This window comes from Maylandia zebra, linkage group LG19, assembly GCF_041146795.1.
Source record: "Maylandia zebra isolate NMK-2024a linkage group LG19, Mzebra_GT3a, whole genome shotgun sequence".
NCBI lineage: Eukaryota > Metazoa > Chordata > Actinopteri > Cichliformes > Cichlidae > Maylandia > Maylandia zebra.
The window spans coordinates 28,882,878-28,903,808 of record NC_135185.1 but is presented as its reverse complement, the minus strand read 5'-3'; the positions used below and the strand labels follow the sequence as shown (position 1 = coordinate 28,903,808).

General features: G+C 40.8%; 1 protein-coding gene across 2 annotated transcripts in view; it reads left to right on the top strand.

Annotated features, from left to right (window-relative positions):
- The window catches only part of lg19h14orf180 (linkage group 19 C14orf180 homolog), a 41,185-nt gene that overhangs the window by 15,621 nt on the left and 4,633 nt on the right, over positions 1–20,931 (top strand). Inside the window, exons 2-5 of one of the 2 annotated variants that reach the window (XM_076877476.1) lie at positions 13,357–13,588; positions 14,382–14,412; positions 17,626–17,712; positions 18,978–19,098. In XM_076877476.1, coding sequence (XP_076733591.1) covers positions 13,436–13,588; positions 14,382–14,412; positions 17,626–17,712; positions 18,978–19,098 — 392 coding nt within the window. In that variant the 5' untranslated portion in view covers positions 13,357–13,435. Of the gene's footprint in view, positions 1–13,137; positions 13,589–14,381; positions 14,413–17,625; positions 17,713–18,977; positions 19,099–20,931 lie in introns of those variants that run through there. The other variant, XM_004540613.6, reaches the window with a different exon arrangement.

Genomic DNA, 20,931 nt, shown 5'->3' with positions numbered 1-20,931 from the left:
ATGATGTCTTCTCATCAGCTTGAAGATGACTGGTTATTCTCTTCTAACACCAACAAGGCATTTCCACCCATAAAACTCTGGATATTTTTTTTTCAGACCATTCCCCTTAAAATGGCTGTATGGGAAATTTTCAGTAGATCAGTATTTTTTAAAATGCATAAATCAGCCTATCTTCAAAGCCAATTATATCACATTTTCTTCCCCATTCTGATGCTCAGTTTGAATGTCAGCTGCTTGTCTTGACTGTGTCTACATCCCTAAATGCACTAAGTTGATTTAATGTGATTGGCTGATTAGAATATTGCATTAATGAGCAGTTGAACAGGTGTACCTAACAAAGGGACCAGTGCGTGTATGTTTTCTGCTTCGGCTTTCCCATCAGCTTTGTTTGTACTTTGTATTCAGCTCTAATTAGCGACATGCTAAACACTTGCTAATTATCAGCCTGTTAACATTGTCTCTGGGAGTATGTCAGAATGAGCTCAAATCATCAGCATGCCCAAATAGCCTGTAGTTTCTGAAAGCTTAGCTGTGATTCTTTGCTTTTTCTTTTCCAGGAAAACCAAATACATCAGGCTGGATTAAAGGGTAATACGTATAAAAGATGCATGCTAACAACTTTGCAGCAAAATTGATTTATTGAGTTTGAACACTGGTGACCGTTTCAGCTGAGCTTTAAAAGTGATACACTGATGGAAAATAATGATGCAAACTTTACAGTTTAGAATAAAATTGACAATAAAACAGGGATGTAGAAATGCATGTAGGGTATGTATGTCACATCAGTGTTTAAATAATTAATGTGAGTTCATGGCTTCCTACATAGTATATCAACACATGGCATACAGGCTGACTCTTTCATTGGTTGTTCTGGATTCTCCATGACTATATGCTTCTACTGTGCCCTTCACCGTACAGCAGCAAGGCATTCGATTTATAGAAAGCAGCATGTGGTTGGGATACATCCTGTAGCGATAAAACCAATATTGCTACATAATTATCATAGATTTTTTTTTACAGTATAACCACTGCACTTCTCCTTGAGGGGAAACTGTCGGGATGTAGATGAATTAGGATTTTATTAAGCTACAGTAATACATTTCTCATATCTACTATTTTATTGTAGGTTGCCTCTATTGTCAAGAGAGCCTACAATAAAACACTAAACGCATCAGTGGTTGCATACTAATTTTATGTGAAACACAAAGCATGTTGTCATGTTGTTTAGCATTAGCATTTTGCTTTATATTTGAGACTTCCAATAATCCAGACCTGCTGGAAAAATATAAGTAAGACGTTATATCTTCTGTGAATATAATATGTTTGTAAAGAAACAAAATATGGTATTAGATGAAAAGTTAAACTAAATTAACCCTTTAAAGCCAGTTGGAGCAGGCACGCTCCGTTTTGCGTAACTATTTTTAAATCCTGGTAGTTAGCGCAATTTTTTTTTTTTGTTGCATACGAAACCGGAAAAGTTGTACTTACATCTTATGCCATCAGCTAACCCTAACCCTAGGTCACGGTTTCCTTCCACATATGGCTTTGCAAAAATTGCATACAAAGCATTTGCAGCAACAAAAACACAATAATCCAGAAACACGCTTTGCCAATCCGATCAGCTGTTTGTAATACTTCCTACGTTGGAATAGACGTCAGCGCGAACTATCGCATGTCCGCCATTACCTGCGGACATGCGATAGTTCGAAACCGGGCAGGTAATGGCCCTGTTTTACCTTCAGGGCCTTATAAGCCTATACTGGTGTTTTTAAAAGTTATATTCTACTTTATGACTTTCTGTGTCGTTTCTGGGATGCTTAGAACTCATATTGCACTGCTGGAAATAGTTTATTTTGATGCATATGCTGTTTTTTTGCATTATAAAAATTATTTTTCGTTTTTCCTGCAGTATATAAAAATTGGTGTATTTCAGAAAAAAACTATGAAGACACTCAAAATAAATTTCCTGTGGTGGGAAACTATTTTTTGCAACTTTTTTGTATTTACAGTTTTGAGGGATAAACCTCTTAAATTTCTCTAACTAGAAATATATGTTAAAAAAACAAAAACAATTTTCAATTTTTTTGTAGTTTATTGCACTTTTTTGCAATTTATGTAATTACTATGCACTTAATGCATACATATCATTAAAATTTGGGCTATAATGGTTGTATTGATGTATAGTAACTTGAAATGCTCCCAAAAATGGCTCCACAGCATGGGAAAAAAATATAATATAAGTTCTGGCGGACTTAGTTCTATGGTAGGTCTTAAAGGGTTAAAGTTGTACTCTGTTTGGATACCTTTACATAATTCGTTATGTTAGTTTCCTGATGTAAATACTTCCCTTTGCAACTGAAGTCATCAGTTTCCTTGAGCTCCCCTAAAATGTGTAATAGAAATGTTACAGTATACTTATGTTTGATAAATGATTATTTATCTTTCTACAGAAAGAGTGGTTCATAAATAGATGGGTACACTTCATCAGCTGGTCATTAAAACAAATATCAAATCAACTAAACAAACAGCAGCAGTTCAATGCATTTAGGCTTGTAGACAGGTCAAGATGAACTGCTGAAGTTCAAAACAAGCATCAAAATCTGGAAGAAAAGTGATTTAAGGGATTTTGAATGCAGCATGGTTGTTGTATATGTATATAATAATATTAGCACTTCAGAAACTTCTGATTTATTGTTCAAATATGGAGCAAACTCTCTGAGGAATGTTCCCAGCACCTTGCTAAATCTATGCCACAAAGAATTAATGCAGTTGTACCTGAGGAAAGAAGGGAACAATTAAGATTCCTAAATTGCTTCAAAGCCAATTACTGCTATGGCCAACTGAACTAGGTAATGGCTTACTTTTTAACCTGAGGAATTCCCCCAAAAATAAATGTTACACAAATTAAAAGGCTGCTCTGGATATTTATTTCAACTTTTATAGCTGGCACAAATCCACTACCAGCTGTTTCCAGCTAGCCATATGTTTTTCCTCGGCCGAATTTACTGCATGGAAGGTAATTCTGCAGTTTTAGTACATTTTACCTCTGCATTGTATAACACAAGCTCAGCAGTACATCGCAGCACTCACAGGCACAGCAGGTTAGTCTCTATGACTGCCTCTTTGCGGCCTGTCAGAATGAGCCATGGCAGAGAAGGTGGGATTGTCCCACCAGAGATGTATGCATCGGGAAGCTGTAAATCCTCCCCTGCCTTCCATTTGTTTACACCTTCTGTTTCCTGCCAAACAAACTACTAGATTTCCCGTGAGAGTTCCAGACCCACACGCAATGTCTTTAGTGGACACGGTTTTTACAGGCGTCACAGCCAGATGAAAACAGTTAAAACATCATTTTTTTAAAGGTCTGTTTGTTTGGAGCAGGGAGCAAGGCTTAGGTTCAGCTCAGTTAAGATATAGGAGGTGCTTTAAAATCGACATGTCGATGATTGCTGTCATTCCCCTTTGAGTAAACGACCTGATTCATTTCAACAACAAGGAATTATGTTCAGCTTTTATTCTAATCCATCTCCTTATCCGTACATCAAAACCTACAACACAGTGCAGGGAGTAGCTTTGAGACAGGGAAAAGAAATTACTGGGGAAATTTCGAGCTTAGAGGTAGCTTTGTTTCATAAAATCAAGTCCTTATTTATTGTCTGCTCCTCTGTTTTTTCTACTACTTTTTACTTTTTTTCATGTGGTTTTAGTTTGACAGTTTTTTGTAGCTTTTTTCTCTTCTATTTTTTAAATTATTTACTGTGTACTGTGTGCACACTTCCAATTTTTTATCATTTAACCAAGAATCCAAATTATGTCAAATCCCAACTGGATTCTGTTAATTAAGTGCCCTGAAATTTCACCCCAAGCTCCTTTCCCTATTATTTTGCAGTGGTTTGAAATTGTTTAACTGGAGCCACCACTAGACTAAACAGTGCTGGTGTTTGTGTGTGAGTCTGCACCTAATATTTGAGTTTTATGTCTCTGTGCCAGAATGTTTTATTAACGTGGTACCTCACAGAGGAGTTGACGTATTTCACCAGTGAAGGACGTGACCCTGGCTGTTTATTTCCCATGATGAAATTGTCCAGAGGTTGATGACTCTGTAAATAAGCAGTTCGTGGAGCGGCAGCTCTTGGCTTTCGGTGACCAATTTAATTATTATTGTTTAATCAACACAGGGCAGATCAGGTGTAGATCTCCCACAATTTTTTTTAATGTTACAGTTCAAAGAGACATGAGCACTGCCTGTGTGCCTTGGTTGTCTTATATGCTCTTGGTTCCCAAGCTTGGAAGTCCCTCCAATGACTCTTGGCTGCTGAGTGGGCGCTTGTGAATTTTCCCATGATCCACAATTAATATACACTTCCATTTTAGTGTACAAATAGTAAAGTGAATTAAGGCAACTTTTTGTTTCGAGCATAATGTTTTTTTATACTAATGTGCAAAATGAGCTACCCCTCATTTCTTTATGTTTTCCTTCCAAGGAGCCAGACTCTTGTTACTCTTTTTAATCAGTTTTTACTAACAGTTCTCCGGCTTTTGAAAGTTTTTCTTTGTACTTTCTTTGTCTGCTTTTTCTCTCATTTCAGTTCAGTCCTTGTACCTGACCATTTACAGAAATTTCTTTTATTAAGCCACTTTACACTGACCTGTGAATGATTCAAGACTAAAAAAGGCACCTAACTAAAGGGATGAACCAGTGTTGTGTCCACACATAAGAGAATACAAAGAACCAATTTTCCATCCATCCATTCGCTTCCGCTTATCCTTCTCAGTGTTGCAGGGGGCGCTGGAGCCTATCCCAGCAGTCATAGGGCGAGAGGTGGGGTACACCCTGGACAGGTTGCCAGTCTGTCGCAGGGCCAACACAGGGACAGACAACCATTCACACTCACATTCACTCCCGCATTCACACCTATGGGCAATTTAGATTTTTCAATTAACCTATCCCCACAAATCGGGGACCAATTTTACATTAGTAATAAATACATTTAAGATACAGAGGCCTGTTGGAAAAAAAACACACTATTTGTTTCTATATTTTTAGTTGAATCAACAAAAAAATGACAAAGATAACGATTTTACAGGCATATTTTGAAGGTGATTCCCACAAAAGAGTTAGCTAAAACGTGATGTGCAGTTTATTCTTAAAAATCTGAGGAAACCGAGCAAGTGAAGGACAAAATGGGCAGATGAACAGTAACTGAAAGTCATGTCTTTATGAATCTAAAAAGTCTGGCCCTTCACTTTCTCCATCTGCTTACTGAAGCCTCATCAGAAATGGCCTCAGTGAAAGGATGGTTTTCAAGAAGTTATTCTTAAGGAAGGAACGAAGGAGAAAGTGAGGTCAGTATGCACAGAGGAGCTCAGGAGAGAGTTACAACAGAGAGGGTCTAAAGGCTCTGTTATGGTTTGGGGCTTTGCTGGCACGGTCATTGGAATTATAAATGCAGAAAAGTGCCATCTGATTTGCAACAGCTTCGTTTCTCAGCATGACAATGATCCCAGTGATCCTCTGCTTATATTAACACCACTGCAGAGGTTGTTGGTTCACTTGTATATCAAAGCATATTATTTTTGATCATAATCCTGTCTCAAAGTTGTCAAGTCTGCACGTCTGCACCCAAATAAAAAAATTCTGCTCTCTCCATTCCATTAAAAGATCATGTCATCAGTGTCTTGCAAAACCAATTAACCTCCATAAGGAGAGCTGGCCATTGAGAATTTAATCAAATACTGCCAATTAATGGACATCTTGTGGTAGGAGCTGTCTGTTAATACCAGAACAGCTGAAAACTGGGCAATAACACAGTAACAGGAAGCCTGGTTTCAATAGCTTTCATTAGTGATTTTCTTCTTGTTCCTCCATACATTTAGAAAATCCATTTTTATGATCATCTCATCATTTCAGTGTCATTATCTGAAAATATCTTCATGAGCACATTCAGTGGCAGGTTTAAGAGTGCAAGAATATAAACTCTTTTATTCTCTGGGGTTCTGTTACTATAACACTGCATGTTCATAGTTGACTATATCAGCCATATCACAATGCTGTGTCAGCACTGCCTATAGATTCACTGTATGGTCAATCTATAAAGTCCTCTGTCCTCCCGCACATGCAGCTGTTAGGAATTGTGTTGCAAAGGGAGAAATTAAAGGGCCAAGAAAATGGGAATCTATAAACGTATTATACCCTGTTGTTAATGGAAATGTCATCAGCAGAAATCTCACAGCTCTACTGAGTGATGAGCCAATTTCCCCGAGTCTTTCTAAACCACTCGCATGTAAAATGGCTGGAAATGACCAGGATTAACTATGTACAGTAGCACCAGTTTGCCACCAAAAACAAAACGACCAAATTTTCCAACCAATTAAATTTAAAGGCCTTTTATCCCAGTTTTGAATGGACTACAATAAAAAAGGGAAGTCTGGAATGAAAGTGGAGCGCTTCTCTTGAAGGATGGATAATGACACATAAACATTTACTGTGTTTGGTCACTCCCTGCTGGTCACTCGCCTTCTCTGCCCTTCCATAACAACCCCTTATTCCAGATGAAGTGGGGAGTGTTTCTCTGGAGCTGCCTGCATCAGTGGTTGATTGACCATGACACTGAGCTCCTCTTGTGGCAGAGGATAAGATAAATCGTACACGAGGAGCTCACTACATTAAAGTTTCCTCAGCGCTATATTAAAACAGGATTAAAACAGTTGATGTTCCCTTTTTTTATGCAAAAAAAGTTCAAATGCACATAAAAATTTTGCAAAGGTTTTGCATGGACTTTTTTTACTGCCTGGCCAACTTTCAGAAATCTAAGTGGAGAAGTGGAACAAAAACAACCCATTCATTTTTTGCGTTTTGGGATCATAAATCAGCCCTCTCCGAGGGCCTTTTTAGTTCCTTTGTAACCGACTTTATATAATATGCAAAAAGAAAGTGATCCTTCAATCAGGATGTTCATAATGTAGTATCACACACAAGTTTTGGTTTCACTATTAAGTCATTCTCTCTGACTCAGTTTCTAATAGAGAAAACTGAACACAGTACAGCCATCACCACTCTGTAGTATCCCTATTAGGTTCCCAGATTCATGTTTAGACTCTTGTCTGTGCTCAAGTGCTCTTCTCACATGTCTCATATTGAGAAAATTGTTAGATTAAAGTGTTGCTATGAAAGCCTCCCAGACCTCACCATTATTTTTTCCCCTTAAGTGGAGAAAACATCTATTTGCAAGCACTTGATGGACTAACCCACACCTGCATGATTATGCGGGAAGAAAGGGGGAACATGGGACACTGATAAATGATTAAATGGCAAGCAGAAACAAAATCAGCGAGGCTGCAGGTGACTTCTTAACACAGGTGGCAGGTAGGCTGTTTTCAATCACCTGTTTCACGACACCACAAAACCTTTAAAAGGATTGCTACCATTATGCTCATGTCAGCTGATGCAGAGTAAATGTGGCATTCACATTCTAAAATAAGTCCATGAGTCCAATATCACAGTATTTCTAACTGCATCTTAGCTGATTTGCATCTGTAGCATGCCCAGCGCAGCTCTGAATTGTGCTGGTGTAGCTAACAGAAAAAGAAAATGCTTTAAGTGCTTGTTGGTTGAGACACTGTAAACAGCATGACTATGCAGCCTCAAACAGTTGGTTTGAATTAAAGCTACAGTGGGGCAAAAAAGTATTTAGTCAGCCACCGATTGTGCAAGTTCCCCCACTTAAAATGATGACAGAGGTCAGTAATTTGCACCAGAGGTACACTTCAACTGTGAGAGACAGAATGTGAAAAAAAAATCCATGAATCCACATGGTAGGATTTGTAAAGAATTTATTCGTAAATCAGGGTGGAAAATAAGTATTTGGTCAATAACAAAAATACAACTCAATACTTTGTAACATAACCTTTGTTGGCAATAACAGAGGTCAAATGTTTACTATAGGTCTTTACCAGGTTTGCACACACAGTAGCTGGTATTTTGGCCCATTCCTCCATGCAGATCTTCTCGAGAGCAGTGATGTTTTGGGGCTGTCGCCGAGCAACACGGACTTTCAACTCCCGCCACAGATTTTCTATGGGGTTGAGGTCTGGAGACTGGCTAGGCCACTCCAGGACTTTCAAATGCTTCTTACGGAGCCACTCCTTTGTTGCCCGGGCGGTGTGTTTTGGATCATTGTCATGTTGGAAGACCCAGCCTCGTTTCATCTTCAAAGTTCTCACTGATGGAAGGAGGTTTTGGCTCAAAATCTCACGATACATGGCCCCATTCATTCTGTCCTTAACACGGATCAGTCGTCCTGTCCCCTTGGCAGAAAAACAGCCCCATAGCATGATGTTTCCACCCCCATGCTTCACAGTAGGTATGGTGTTCTTGGGATGCAACTCAGTATTCTTCTTCCTCCAAACACGACGAGTTGAGTTTATACCAAAAAGTTCTACTTTGGTTTCATCTGACCACATGACATTCTCCCAATCCTCTGCTGTATCATCCATGTGCTCTCTGGCAAACTTCAGACGGGCCTGGACATGCACTGGCTTCAGCAGCGGAACACGTCTGGCACTGCGGGATTTGATTCCCTGCCGTTGTAGTGTGTTACTGATGGTGACCTTTGTTACTTTGGTCCCAGCTCTCTGCAGGTCATTCACCAGGTCCCCCCGTGTGGTTCTGGGATCTTTGCTCACCGTTCTCATGATCATTTTGACCCCACGGGATGAGATCTTGCGTGGAGCCCCAGATCGAGGGAGATTATCAGTGGTCTTGTATGTCTTCCATTTTCTGATGATTGCTCCCACAGTTGATTTTTTCACACCAAACTGCTTGCCTATTGTAGATTCACTCTTCCCAGTCTGGTGCAGGTCTACAATACTTTTCCTGGTGTCCTTCGAAAGCTCTTTGGTCTTGGCCATGGCGGCGTTTGGAGTCTGACTGTTTGAGGCTGTGGACAGGTGTCTTTTATACAGATGATGAGTTCAAACAGGTGCCATTCATACAGGTAACGAGTGGGGGACAGAAAAGCTTCTTACAGAAGACGTTACAGGTCTGTGAGAGCCAGAGATTTTCCTTGTTTGAGGTGACCAAATACTTATTTTCCACCCTGATTTACGAATAAATTCTTTACAAATCCTACCATGTGAATTCATGGATTTTTTTTTTCACATTCTGTCTCTCACAGTTGAAGTGTACCTCTGGTGCAAATTACTGACCTCTGTCATCATTTTAAGTGGGGGAACTTGCACAATCGGTGGCTGACTAAATACTTTTTTGCCCCACTGTATGTTAATGAAGTGTGGCAGAGATCCCGTGATTGTCTGCATCATCGTATCCCAGATAAAATGAGTAAGCTGTGAGTGTCGTTAGTCCTGTCTCATCCTCTGACATCATGTTTTGTAAGCATTTAATTGAGACCTAAGACAAAAGCTAACAGAAAAAAAGAGGAGACAGCTTTGAGGAAAGCCACGTTCCTATATGTGATAAATCAAGAGGCCTTATTAGACTGAACAAGTGGGAGTCGACGACATCTCAAACAGCCAGCAGTCACATCATAGCTGTTGTCACATGTGAATTGCAGTGTCACTTAAATTTATTAAGAAGTCAATGTAGTCTTCTGTCGCTGGCTGTTGTCAGTAATTTACCTCCCACACAGACAAAACAAGCCTTCACTTTTTCTTTTTGCAGACAGATGCTGTGGGCTGTGAATAAGCAAGGAGGGCCAGGAGACATGTGTGCCTTCAGATGATTGCACACATGTCTCCTGGCCCAGATTTTTGTTTTCTATCTTGACTGGTGTTGTAAAAAGATTGATGAATAAAGACATCACTCTAATATTTGAATGTTCTTTGTTTGTCTCAAAAGATCAGAGACAGACAGCAGGGATCACTCACACTGTAAAAATATATGTAGATTTGAGCAGATTTGGTCACCCTTTTCTGCAAAGCTTCATCAGAAGTGTGTGTTGAGTGTGTGAGATTCCTTTACATCTGTGGATTGTCCACTAGGGGTTGCAAGAGTAGAGCAAAAGATAATGAGCTCACCAGAGATGCCATATAAGGCGATTCCTTTTAATCAAGAATTCTTAATGAAGTGATTTTAATACACTGTGACAGAGATGAGTCATTACAAACCAAGTTAAGAGGTTCCTTTCATTAAGATTTTAAGATAAGCTATGTTATTAGTCTTGACTGAATGTGTAACATGTGTGACTTTTTCACAGTAACCAGTTTTGATCGTTTAGGCGATAATATCGCAGCCATACTTCCTAGTTTTCTTCTCCTAAATGAATGTTGCCCTTTGTTGCAAGGCACAGTTGGAGCGAGACCTGATCAAAAAGAAATCTGTGTTAAATGATGTATAGATGTGTCAGAATCTTAGCAGGGGGATTTGCGTTACTTTGTTTACCTGGACAGTGTTTGTCAGTAAAAGTCACTGGGTCAGATAATTGAGTAAAAAGAGACAGATGGTGGCAGCGTTTACTGCTGATTACATGGAGGTCATAAACTGCCTTTCAGTAGCTGGGGGTGTCAGGACCAAGCCTATTAAACTGCCAGAGCCTGAGTCTTTGAGGGATGCTGGTGCACCAGTGGGAAAGTGGATGGGTTTAAACAGACCACAGGAATCAAGAACAGAGCATAATATTTATATCTTTAAAAAGGGATGCAAGGTTTCATATTGGATGTGGTGTTTTGTGCAAGCTTGCAGTCCTGCAGGATATCTTGGCGGCCTCATGTCAAGAAGAATACTTAGTGTTGGCTTCATATCTTTGGACTTGGCATACCGTAGCTTGGGATGTAGCTGCTGTCACTCATACAGAGGAATATATTCCATATCAGAGACCTCTAGGCTATAGCAAAATTGCATAGAGTAGCTGTATGTGCACAATGCGGGAAATATAAATAGTATATGCTGATGTAGGGTCATGCGCAGTGTTGAGAAATGACGGGAGGACACAAGAGCAGCAATGTTCCCCTGCAAACCTGCTGGACAAAGCAAAATGTGTTAATCTAGCAAATACTCTTTTTAATAGCGAAAGATTTTCTCATTACATTAAGTCGTGCAGAGAAAAGTTCAAGTATGCATGAGGCAGAGAAACTAAGACTAAGGTTTCCAGTATTAAAGTAAAGGATGCATTGATTTTAATCTGCTGATAATTAACAGTAAAGTTCATCATTTCATACCAAATTGCACACTTGTGTACTGAGGGAGTGCGGTGATATATAAACCAGTCCAACCTGCAAAACACTGCAAATGTGCATTACACAAACCATTAACACTAATTTAATATACCAAAGTTTACTGCTCTGCAATAACCTGCAGAAGTTAAATTTATATCTGTGAATGACAGTTTCATTCCACTCTGCAGTCTGCTGCTCGCTATCTCTTTACATTAGTGTGGTGTATTGGTGTCCCTGGGCAGTGGGGGCTGTGTTTGCTGATCATACTGATGTATAGGTCTACCAACTCCACGGGACAGGCAATCAATATTCCAATAACAGGTAGATTTCCATTCTCACCCTGCGGACTAGTGACCATCAATCTATATCTATGTCAAAACAATTGTAAATAAAAGATCTGTGTTTCTGCGTTGGGAGCAAGTCAAAAGAGTTAATTGTCCAACAGCATCCCAGCCAACATGCAAAATGCAAGACAGCAGTTGTACAGACATCACATGCATGGTATATAGAAGTGTGAGTTTTTTATGATGTCAACTTTGCATATCAGTTTTATGGTGATTTATATTTTATAACCACTGTTTTATGACGTATTTGCAAGAGCATCAACTGTTTAAATATTGTTTCTCTCATCAGTTGATTTCAGTGTAGTGGGCATTACCCAGGCTGAGGGCTTCCAGATCATTTAACGATGATGGAGTTTTTTCATGGTTGGAAAAACAGTATTTTTGAAAGGATTGTTCTCTATGTTTTGGGTGGGCTTCCAGTTGCATAGTTGCCCCAATAGATAAAGATCCAGTCCCTTCACAGTTCAGTGTGTCGTTTCAGTTTGGCTGGCCTGCAGTTTTGAAATGGAGATCCACACTCTCTGCCAGTGGCCTTCCAACTCACTCATATCAGAAGCTTTGCTTACTGTCTAACTGCATTATGGCTGTGCAGCAGGATAGTAGAGCAAGCACAATTACGTGTCTGTTTTATCCAGGTCTCTGGGCAGGAAGGAGATAAGTTGGCCTGCATCAGCATAATGTCACCTCACAGCTTATAGATAAATTTGCGCTGTTCACAGTTCGACACCTGACCCGAAGTGCGAGTTTAATGCCTTCTCATCTCCCATTCCCCAGCTTTACTAACCATTAAAATCCCATCTTGCTTAGCAAGGTGCATTGGACACTAATGGAGACTGACTCTGCCCATTTGCCTTGTTGTACACCATTCATTTCCTCCTCCTGCCAAGCTTATGACCAAATGGACTGACAGTAGGGATGCTGCTCTCAGAGTCATGATCTTCTATATGATCCAGCATATATAAGATATGGCCATATCACTCATCTCTACATCCCATCCATTCCTGTTGGCACAGGTTTGCCTCGGATTAGTGTTGAGTGTTAAGGTAAGTGAGCAAACATCCGCAGGAGGCGCTCCTCCTGAATAAATATTTGTTGTCCTTGTTTGGATAGTGAGTCTTTTCTCTTATATGGCTATTTCTAATGATCCTGTGTTTTTCTCTGCGGTTTTCTTTCCGTTACAGAATTGTGCTTGGTTGCACTGTATTCCAAAAACATGCTAACACAGCATTTGGTGAATAATTCTTATGTATGTCTCATTTATAAATCATGAGCAGGGCAGTAAGAATCAAAATTTCCTCATACTGTTAATATGCATAATGTACTGCACACAGCACAGTATCAGAGGAAAAAAAGGGGTTCTCACAAAAGTGAATCGAATTATATGCAATATTTAAAGCTGTAGTAGATAATATACATGTGCCACTATGTTTGCTTTTCATCATCAAAACATAAACCTTTGCAGTTTCCCTGTTCGAGGATTGGAGAGAGACTCAATGTGCTCAGCAGACTCTGGAGGAGCTACTGTACATGTTTAGAGCAGGGATTGGCTGAGAGCGCTGTCACTCAAACAGCAAATACTCTCCAACTTCCTCTGTCCTCCTTTCCTGGTGCAGCCTAGGAGGAGGGAGGGGAATGAATCTTTTCTGTGTGAGTCGCCAGTGCTCCCTCAGACTGCTCCTTACAACCTGTCCTTGACTTACTGTGCACAGACGAGACTGAGAGGAAGCTGCACTGCTCCCTCCTCCTCCTGTCACATTCCTGTTTTGATTCATGTGAGCGGCAGCGGTCTGAAAACATTTCACTGTGTGGCTGCTTCTTTCTACCTGTGGTGCTTCAGCAGACTGGTGAAGGGAGGAACGCTCGTCCTCGGCCGGTGGAGCTCTGATGGGAGGCAGCGCTGACTCTGGCTGGGACTGGGGATGCTGAACGGAGGGAGGGAGGGCCTGTTTGAGCTGGGACAGCAGCTCCAGCAGCAGGGGGAGTACCAGGCCGCCCTCCACTGCTTCCTCAGCTGCCTGCTGGGACTGACTCATGTGCAGAACTTCACCTCTCTGCCCAACTGCTTACACCAGGTGAGCCAGATGGGAACTGGATATACTCACACCCACAAAATGTCACACAGCCATAGATTCTGTCTTTCTGTGTGTCTTTCTCTTCCACATGTGCCAGCATGAATTCACGTGTGTGTTACCTACATCTACACATTTTTTGCCCTACCATGTATTTGCACAGCTGTCCAAACACATGTGCATCACTTCTCCTTTTGAGCGTCATAAATTAGCAAACATCACAACACAAAGGACACATTCAGTATATTCAATGTCAAACCTGACAGCACAGTTCATCATGGGTCTCTGTGTTGACACTGTAAAATCATTCGGTCTCGTAGAACTGATGATGTGCATGCTGCTATTAGCGGTGCTGAGTTCAAGCCTAATGTATTCCATAGAAACAGTGGCACTGTTTATGGTAATAGTGTAGTATCCCGTTAATATTTCCCCCATGGTGTGTGGGCTATGCGTGAGATCAGAGGCATTATGTTTGGGCTCTGTGCAGCCAAGGCCAAAGTCTTAGCAGATTAAACACTGGAGTTGCTTTAGAAGACCCTCCCACAAAGGTAGAGCTACAGTTTTAACCGTCTTTGCTTGTGCCTGAAGGAATGTCCCTGATGTCAAAACATAGCCTTTACTCCACAACTTTGGAATGCATGGCATGATGTTGACCAGCCCAACAGTGCTGTGAGGAGAGCACAATTATTTGTTTTGACAGCTCGTGACATCATGCATACGCCTACCCGTCTGTGATGTTGGAAGTGAATTATTTAATATTTAACTACGTCCCTTGGTTGTTTTTTATGCTTTACAGATTGCAGAACTCTTCATCACTGAAAAGAATTGTATCCTTTACTAACAAAAGAGGAAAAGCTGATCTGACACTTTTTCTGCCCCTGTCCTTTAAGCCTCTAGCAAGCAGCTAACTATAAAACTAGCTCTTCGACTCTGTAAACCTGTTGTGTAAAGGCTTGTCACTGAGGCAAGCTTGGCAAATTCCACCACAATGAACCGTGTAGACCCTTTATAGAAAGCAATGTAAAGCAGAGAGGATGAGGGGATGTCTTTGAGGCATTTGTCCCCAAATGCCTCATGTTTTGTGTGGAGCCCAGGTTGTGTGTCTGTCTCTTAAGAGGATTTGTAGGCTCTTATCTCCACACAACAGAGTGGGAAAGCACTAATTAACCCGTATCTGCGCTGACTAGCCTGTGCATTGCCACTTCACTGCTTCTATAAACTATAGCTGTAAAGGACAGAGAGATAATAGAGAGGTGTTATGTTTCAGGATATATTACCTCCATGGCTCCTCTCTCTGTTACTGAGACACTCCAACACTTTACTTGCCAGCTCAGGTTATCTACCTCAGCAGGGCTCTAGCGCTCACTGTCCATTTTCCAAAATAGGTCAATTTGCTGAGCTTCATTTTGTCAATAGCCATTACAGTTCGCCCCTCTCAGCATGGAAAGGTATCTACTTACAAGGGTCATCTTCCAAGATTGGGTTAAATTTTTTTAGCATACGATACACTCTTTCCTGAAGTCAGTAAGAGTAGCGTGTGGTGTCATGTCAGATTTGGCTATTTTATTATGCAGCGCATATTGTTTTGGTTTAATGTGAAATTACAAGCATTGCAGGTCAGATACAGACTGAAATAGTTTGCATAACAATGAAAAAGGGTTATTGCAGTCACGAAAACAACGCTTCGAGATTGAACCATTTTTGCCGTTTAAATTGCTTCCAACCTTTCAGTTCTTTTAGTATTTTTCATGATAATCACAGAAGCTGAAGCAGTGATGTTTTGGTGCATTTGTGAATACCCTCTGGGGAGGTGAGGTGAGGGGTCAGTCTGCTCAAACTGGGAGCAGGATGTGGGAACTTTTTAGTGTCACGCAAATGCTGTATGAGAACAGGATTGGCAGCGTCTTCTCATGTGTTATTTCTAACCAAAAGCATGATAAGAAAACCAATGAGTCCAGACAAATAAACTATATTAGTTGCACTTGATAGTCATAGTACCAGTGCAATGACTGCTTAAGGCTTGATGTGTTGTTATCAGAGCTGGAACCGTCCACAAATGACCTTTATTCAAAGCCAAAAGCTGTTTTAGCTCATGAGTGTTACTGATATGTGTTTCATGGAAAGAAAACTGCGTGGCACACGCGGACTTTAACTTCCAATAAAGGTGGATTTCGGATAAAGATGCAGTTATATCCCGATTTCAGATTTCTGAAGTACAATTAGTTAAGTTATATCTAATTAAGTCACGTTTCAAGTTTCTTAGGTGTACTATTCCACAGCAAATTCCAATTTCCTCCCTACTAAAATAGGTTGTACACTTGAGGTGAGCACACGTGTGATCAGATGCCTTTGAAGGTTCCAGAGTTTTGGAGTGTAGTCCAATTACAGTTTCAGAGAGGGTGTGGATGAGAGAATGGAGGTCATTCCCAGGAGAGCATTGTGTGAGGTTCCTGTTGTTGCATTGTTATAGTCCAGGCTGACTAAAAATAGCAGACAGAAGTAGCGCTGTGACCTTTGGTGACGGCTGTTCCCCTCATCCTCCCTCACAGATGGTCCGGCTAAACAGGTGACTCCCAGGAGCGGTGACAGGTATTTCTAACCATCTTGTAATAGAGCTCTAAGCTTGCTCAAAAATGTGATCAAAGCAAAAGCAGTACAACAGTCATCCTTTTCCAGTGACTTATAAAAGTGCTCAGTTTTTCTTCTGTACAGCACATTAAATTATTTAAAAGCACTTCCTCTAAAAGCATTTCAACATTCATCCATCACCATTCCTCATCCTGTTACTAATCAGCTCAGGAGTACACGTTTTCTTGCATTTCTTACATCTCAGATCTTGTTTTGTTTTAATTGTAGTGGGTCTTTGTCTCTCAGGCAAATACGGTACTGTGCAGAAGTCTTGAGCCACACCATGTTTCTTTATATTTTGCCAGGAAAATGGGAATTAGTTGCACAAGTTCATTGAAACATGTGCAAACGTGTTTCCCGATGGATCTGCGTTGTGTCTAAATCTGTCTGTATTATCTGTGTTCATACTTTCATCAGTTTTGACAAGATCCCCAACACAACTGACTTAAAGATACAATTTAAAATTGCTCCTTTGCTAATCTGTCTGTTCTGTGTAGACACGACACTGTTTTATCCCCCGAATGAGTCATACTTCAGTGTTAAGTGGGTTAACAAACAAACAAGGAAAAAAACTGGACAGGAAATGAGTGAAAAACAGCCAATGTCCAAAGATGAACTTTGTGAAGATTTTTCAGAAAGACTGGGGCACTGTGCTCAAGACCATTTGTGGAATCAAAATTTAAAGAAATATGGGGACACTCAAGAATTTTAAACAATTCTGTATATGGCTTGGCTCATGTTTTTTTTAATAGCATGACGCACTAAAAAATATTTTAAAAATTGTATATTATATATTATGAAAAACATTATAGGATTTATTGGCATGTAGCGTCACAGCAGAGCTGAAAAGAGGCACACATGAGAAATCTGGTGTTAAGTCGGACATTTAAACAAGCACGCCTGAGTTTATTTTAAGCCTTCTCCGTCCCAATTGGTCTTTAAACTCACCTGACAAACATCAACGGTGTCGTTTTACAGTGGAACAAAAACCAAGTGCATGGAATGTTTCAAGCGAGCTATTTTTAGGACGCTTAAAATAGAGTCTTTTCATGGAAACAAAAACCTGCCAAATCAGATCAGTCCAAAACATCATGTACAAAAAATATACACAAAAACGACAAAGGAAGGCAATACAACAGAGATATGAGTCGTTATGTGGCATGTCTATATTATCAGACTGAATGTCTGACATGTTTTGGCTCACAAAACCACAAAAACAGCAGGCAGAGTGACTGACCTCTAATCTAATGTGTCCTGGAGTACTGTATGCTGTGTTTGCCCATAGGTTTGTTTGCATGTGAGGTGAAAAAAGTGTGTTGTCTATGAGCTGTGCAGCAGAGACTGTTTTTAACTTAAGCAGCTGCCTGTAATCCCTCTGATATCCGAGACTGATCCTTCACCCATATAAATAGATGGGAAGGCCCTCCAGTTCATACAGGCTGAAAAAATGTTCTATGAAGTGGCATTGATCGAGCTCACCGCTCTTCAGGGGAGCACAGGCAAGTACTTTTCATGTTATGCTATCAAGGAATACTTCTGGGAATATGTGTGAAAACACATAGCATGTCCTATAGAGCGTGCACTTTGAATCCGTGTGGTTTTGGCATGTCCTCGTGATTTCTTAGAATTTCGATTTCTCCGAAAACCACGACATCTGGCAGTACTCTGGTGTAAAATAAATACACAACTCTTTCAGCAAATTGCTGAACGTTTTCCGAGAGTCTTGTGTTCACTGCACAAAATTTGTCATCAGGTTTGTCCGTAGCTCAGTATAACTGCGGTTTCACTTGGATTTGAGTGGATTAGTTACTTTTAAAGGCATTTTTCTGGTGATTAAAACAGTTAATCAACACATTGTTATTTTTCTTCACCAATTTTACTTTTGTAAAAATGAAGGAATACTTTTTTCTTGTTGTTGTTCAGGCAATATGACATCGCATTTTACCCAACTCCATCTTTGTTTACAATATACCCGGTCGAGCTTTACGCGAGCATTCACAGCAAGGCTGCTCATTCATCACCTGCTGCTGCCGCTGCTCCAGACGCCTGCCTCTCTGTCTGCTGCTGAGGCAGCAGCGCAGTGTAGCATGGGCACAGTGGAGATCAGGGATGGAGTAGAAGACAAATGGCCACAGTTTCTCATTACGAGCTGTGTGTCACTACAGAATACTGAAGCCCCTGATTCAGCACTCATTCAGATTGGATGCTGGACTTCTCTGGGGGCAGAGCTGGCACTATAGCTACAGCTTACAGCTTTCTTTTCCTCCCCAGTGCTTTCAAAATGTGCCCTTTCCTCTTTTCTCTGTTTCCCCCAATGTAATTGTCATTTTGTCGGTTTTGTAATGCAGACTAATGTCTTTACCTCTTACAATGATTTATTTGCATTTAGATGTGGCGTGGATTGCAAGCCAAGCATCTTCTATGTGTGTGCTCTGTGTGTTCAGTACTTGCATGATGTTTGTGGTGTGTCACTCTGCGTGCGTCTCAATGCTCCAGGGGGTGTGGCGAGTGTGTTGTTTGACTCCCTTATCTGCTCCCTCCTGCCCTTATCTCTTGTGTCTCCAGTCCTCAGTTGGCTCCTCTTTATTGTTCCGGCTTCAAGTCCACAGCAGTGCCAGACAAGTTGATACAGACAGATACCCGGCTTTCGGGGAGATTAATTTTTTGTTAAACTCTTCAGTGGAAGAGGAGGGTAGCGAGGAGCAAGGTTAGCTCAAAAGAGCGTTGTCGGGTCGTGATTCCATGCCCTGTGTTTGTGTAACAGGGCCTCAAGAGGAGGCTACGCTGGGCTCCGCGGGATGGACAACCCCAGAGGAACTTTCAGAGCAGGCCTCCCAGGCACAGCACCTCGAACGGCTGGCTCAGCTTTGCATCATGAGCAAACAGTAGGTAAAACTGTGTCCTCTCAAAGCCTCCGTTACGCTGTAATTAATGGGGTGTTACATGTTCCGCTACTTTCAGGTCTCTCTGTATTAAATAAACTGACTTTTAGTGCTTGCTTTAACTTATTTATCATTTATGCATGATGTAGGCATTGCTGTGTGTGTGCTTTTGTATATTCTGCTGTATTTTGCCCATCATCGTCTAAGAGAGATGAAAAAAATGTTGCTGGCTTAAATATGACAAGGCAAACTGTAAGTTTTGCCTTTGTTGCTGTTAAAGATTTTAATCATTTTGATTATGAATAACCCATTGTTTATAAAGTGAAGTCATCATCTTATTAATAATAATGTCAAGATGAGTTAAAAAGGAATAAATTACTGTCACCTAACTTCTTCGAATTTTCTGTTTTCTAAAGGTTTGATGACCTTTTCTGTTGCTATCTCTTAATCTTTATTAATTATCCAAAACTATAAGCGCAGCCATCGCTATTACACATGCAGTTTTCAAATTCTGGAAATTTCTGCAAATTCCTTCAACCAAACAAACCACAGCTTCAAGCCTTTTCAGCCATGGTCAAATTTTCATGCAGATGTAGAGAAAAAAGACACCGCGCTCTATGCGAGCGTTACAGAAGGAACACCTTAACTGGATCTGGTGTCTCCTGTTGCAGGGGTACTTTGTTAGGCCACAGAATGCACCCATTTTCTGTGCCTCTGTTTTCATTGTTGGGATTAGGCCATTTAACCTGATTGCCTGAGAGGGTGACAGAGGGTGGAAGGTGTGCTCGGTGGAGGGCTGGTTACACTGCTTCATTAATGCAAGCAGCATGCAGTAGTTAAAGTTAAATGAGATGGTACTGATTGTGCATGGCTGTGGAGGATTGCGTTTCTGCTCTTTGGTGGTTTCTTTCCAGACTTCGCAAACTTACTCTGAAACGATTATACAGACTGAACAAAATAATCAAAAACTGCACACAAACTGACTCTGGTTTCTTTAAATAATGACCAATCTCTTACTGCGCCCGCTATAAGCGGTGGTTTTAGAGCTTCCTCCTTACAGACAGGAAGTTGTAATTGTTACTAAATCTTTTAACAATGTCATAGGAAGTCCTTTGAGCTAGTGAAGGGCTTTTCTGCCTTTGCTGATCACGTATCCTCTGAGAAAGACCTTCTAAAGCATTGCAAACTGACACCTGACCATTACTAATTGAAGGAAAGTATGGGTTTGGAACAGCGAAGCTGACATCTGTCACACTAAACAGAGCTTGCTCTACATCTATAGGCACACGTGAGGGTGTTAGGGTGATGAATGTCCTTGGCAGACTTTTCAGTGCCAATATGACTGGAACAGCTGGCAGATCTTCAATGAAACCCATCGTGTTCACCTAGCTTAACACTAAGCAGGAGTGAGGCAGAGGGGCCGGAGATAGTAAACCAACCTGTGAGCGCCATGCCCTTTGTAATTCACCCTGAGAATAGACAGTGGATGGCAGCGCTGGCAGAAAAAGAAGGTTTCCACTTCCTCCATAAAGTACCTGAGCATCCGCAGCCCTGCTGTCCGTGTCCAATCACAGCACACGTGTGTTTAGATTTGTCATGCTGATGTGCCCCGAACACAGAAACTGATATGCTCCCCTGACAATGAAGCGCGTGCCTTTTCTGCTTCATTGTGGTCTGGAATTATTATCGTCACTGGAAATATTTGCCCGTAACATGTTTATGTTTTCAAACGGAAGAAAAATGTCGGCTAGATGATGTTTGATAATTCAAAGTCATCCATTATTAACATACTGTAACACATTTATTGTCAGCAAATATTTGTTCCAGAAAAACAAA